At 43.7% G+C, this 3,191-nt stretch overlaps 1 protein-coding gene across 29 annotated transcripts in view; it reads left to right on the top strand.

Annotated features, from left to right (window-relative positions):
* Positions 1-3,191, top strand: part of KMT2C (lysine methyltransferase 2C) — a 298,083-nt gene that overhangs the window by 208,791 nt on the left and 86,101 nt on the right. For all 29 annotated transcript variants that reach the window (XR_003679677.2, XM_028489535.2, XM_028489534.2 and 26 more), the window contains 3 exons: positions 617-798; positions 1,055-1,219; positions 2,000-2,109. Coding sequence is in view for 28 of the 29 variants with exons in the window: in XM_028489535.2 (XP_028345336.1) it covers positions 617-798; positions 1,055-1,219; positions 2,000-2,109 (457 nt within the window). In the remaining variant the exon portion in view is untranslated. The remainder of the gene's footprint in view (positions 1-616; positions 799-1,054; positions 1,220-1,999; positions 2,110-3,191) is intronic.

The raw sequence follows: 3,191 nt of genomic DNA on the forward strand, positions 1-3,191 counted from the left end.
CGCGCAGGCCCATTGGCCATGGCTCACGGGCCCAGCCGCTCCGCGGCACGTGGGATCCTCCCAGACCGGGGCGCGAACCCGGTTCCCCTGCATCGGCAGGCGGACGCGCAACCGCTGCGCCACCAGGGAAGCCCTGTCTTTGATTTTTAATACTGATTTTAATATACAAATCCTTATGCGATGTACACAAGTTTCAGGATCATGAATTCATGAAATGTCACAGATTGAAACTTTATCAATACATCTTCAAGTCCTGTGTTAACAATAATGGGGTCATTTACTTGTTTTCTTTAAAAACCAGTTACCACATCTATCAAGTGGACATAAAATCCAGAGCCCAAGGTAGTTATATAAACTAAAAAAGGCATTAAAATAGGGATCACTTTATATTATTCTGTCCAGTAGGCAGACCCCTAAGAGTACATAAACGTGGTCACCCCGAATTGGGCCCCTGTTGGTGCTCAGTAAATGTTGGTCGCTTGCCCCTCTTCTGCTCCTAGGTACGTAAGCACCATGTTCATTTGGCGCTTGATCAGATATGGCGTATTCGATCATGTTTGCATGAGGAGGCATAGGTTAACGTATGAATCACATGGCTTGGTTGTTTCTTTTGCAGATCACTAAAGTGGTTCTGAGCAAGGGTTGGAGGTGTCTGGAGTGCACTGTGTGTGAGGCCTGTGGGAAGGCGACAGACCCAGGAAGACTCCTGCTGTGCGACGACTGTGACATAAGTTATCACACCTACTGCTTGGACCCGCCACTGCAGACAGTGCCCAAAGGAGGGTGGAAGTGCAAATGGTACCCTAGGACTTACGTTTCCCTTGTTAGACTTTTTAAGTTCAGAGCTTTCCCACATTACTTTAGTTTTCACAGATTAGCAACAACTGCTTCATTGCGTGGTATGTGTTTACAGTGATCAATACCACTAAGCAGAAAATTTTTCAAATATGCATTAAATCCTTTCCCCCTGTTCTGTTCTTGTGTAGCTTCTTGAATGTCAGTAGCTAAGTAACTGAGGAAATAAAATGGAGACTTGCGGGGTGTCGGGTTTCAGGTGTGTGTGGTGCAGACACTGTGGAGCCGCATCTGCAGGCCTGAGAGGTGAATGGCAGAACAACTACACGCAGTGTGCCCCCTGCGCAAGCTTGTCCTCCTGCCCCGCCTGCTGCCGCAGCTACAGAGAGGAAGACCTTATTCTGCAGTGCAGACAGTGTGATAGGTATTGTGCTGGTTTTGTTCCCATCTTTTGTAAGCTTTTCTCTCTTAAATATAGCAAAAGGAAATTGAAAAATAACTTTCTTCTATCTTAAATTTAAGAAGTACGTGTTTTCCTTTCCAGATTTTTAGTCAGCTAGAAGCTTAACAAGTTTTCTGTTTCATATTCTCAATCCTAGGCTAAATGTTTTTCACTTGGGGCTTTCTGAGGGTTGCGGTCTGTGCTTTCAGTGGTATATTATTGTGCTCTATTAGCACCGTACATGTAATATTAGTAATCATATTATTTCATCAGTAGTATGGGATTCTCAAGATTCTGCCTCCCAATTCTTTGTTCTAAGGCAGGGTAACTTTTATTTCCCAGTGGCCGTTCAGTATCACTTACCCAAGCTCTGTCTACCCCGCAATAGATGCATCATCACCTGGAGCACATACATGCCGCTCCACTCAGTTATGTGAATTCCTTTCTACTCGCCCGAACTAGCTTCCGTGCTGTCTCTGAAATACTCAGTGTTTTGTCGTAAAGCAATTATCCCATCCTCACATAATGTGCTTTTGCTTCGTTCATAATACTTGTTCCATTGCTTTTTCTTCTTCTGAGCTCTGACAGTTTTTCTGGGTCGATAGGAATGGTTAGAGAGGGGTGACCTGGGCCGGGTGGGAGGAGCACGTGGGACTTGGGGGCTTTAAGGTTGGAGGCTGTCCGCTCCTGTTGCAGTTTTTAAAAGGAAGCCATCCTCAGTATATTTCTTCTTCTTTTAATGTATGAATATCGTCTTTCTAGATGGATGCATGCAGTTTGTCAGAACTTAAATACTGAAGAGGAAGTGGAAAATGTAGCAGACATTGGTTTTGACTGTAGCATGTGCAGACCCTATATGCCTACATCAAATGGTAAGCAAATGATTTAAATGGTGAGTCTGTGCTCTTGGATTGATACAACTCACTTGTGCCTGCTGTCCTTAACCAGTGAGTGGGCTTAACTCTACCTCGTTTTCTCTTTTTGTGAAACTATTATTTGGACAAGTATTTTATGAAAAATAAGTTACTTTTTGTTTTTAATTAACTCTTATTATCCCAATAATATGTTAAAACAATCTACTTACATAAAGGAAGTAAATGAAGAATATATTTTAGCTATAAGATGGAATTTTTGCTTTCAAGACTCATAATCTTGGGGACTTCACTGGTGGTGCAGTGGTTAAGAATCTTCCTGCCAGTGCAGGGGACATGGGTTCAATCCCTGGTCTAGGAAGATCCCACACGCTTTGGAGCAACTAAGCTTGAGCGCCACAACCACTGAGCCTGTGCTCTAGAGCCCGTGAGCCACAACTAGTGAGCCTATATGCCACAATTACCGTAGCCCGCGAGCCTAGAGCCCGTGTTCCGCAAGAAGAGAAACCACCACGGTGAGAAGGCCCGCGCACCGCAGCGAAGAGTAGCCCCCGCTCGCTGTAACTGGAGAAAGCCTGTGCACGGCAACCAAGACCCAACGCAGCCAAAAATAAATAAATATATAAATAAATAAATTTATTTTAATTCTTTTTTAGGTGTTCCTTTTTAAAAAATTTTTTTAACATCTTTATTGCAGTATAATTGCTTTACAATGTTGTGTTAGTTTCTGCTGTATAATGAAGTGAATCAGGTATACGTATACATATATCCCCTCCCTCTTGCGTCTCCCTCCCGCCCTCCCTATCCCACCCCTCTAGGTGGTCACAGAGCACCGAGCTGATCTCCCTGTGCTATGCGGCTGCTATCTATTTCACATTTGGTAGTGTATATATGTCACTGCTACTCTCTCACTTCGTCCCAGCTTACCCTTCCCCCTCCTGGTGTCCTCAAGTCCATTCTCTACATCTGCATCTTTATTCCATCCAGCCCCTAGGTTCTTCAGAACCTTTTTTTCTTTTTTTTTTTAGATTCCATATATATGTGTTAGCATACGGTATTTGTTTTTCTCCTTCTGACTTACT

Source organism: Physeter macrocephalus, chromosome 5, assembly GCF_002837175.3.
Source record: "Physeter macrocephalus isolate SW-GA chromosome 5, ASM283717v5, whole genome shotgun sequence".
Taxonomy (NCBI): domain Eukaryota; kingdom Metazoa; phylum Chordata; class Mammalia; order Artiodactyla; family Physeteridae; genus Physeter; species Physeter macrocephalus.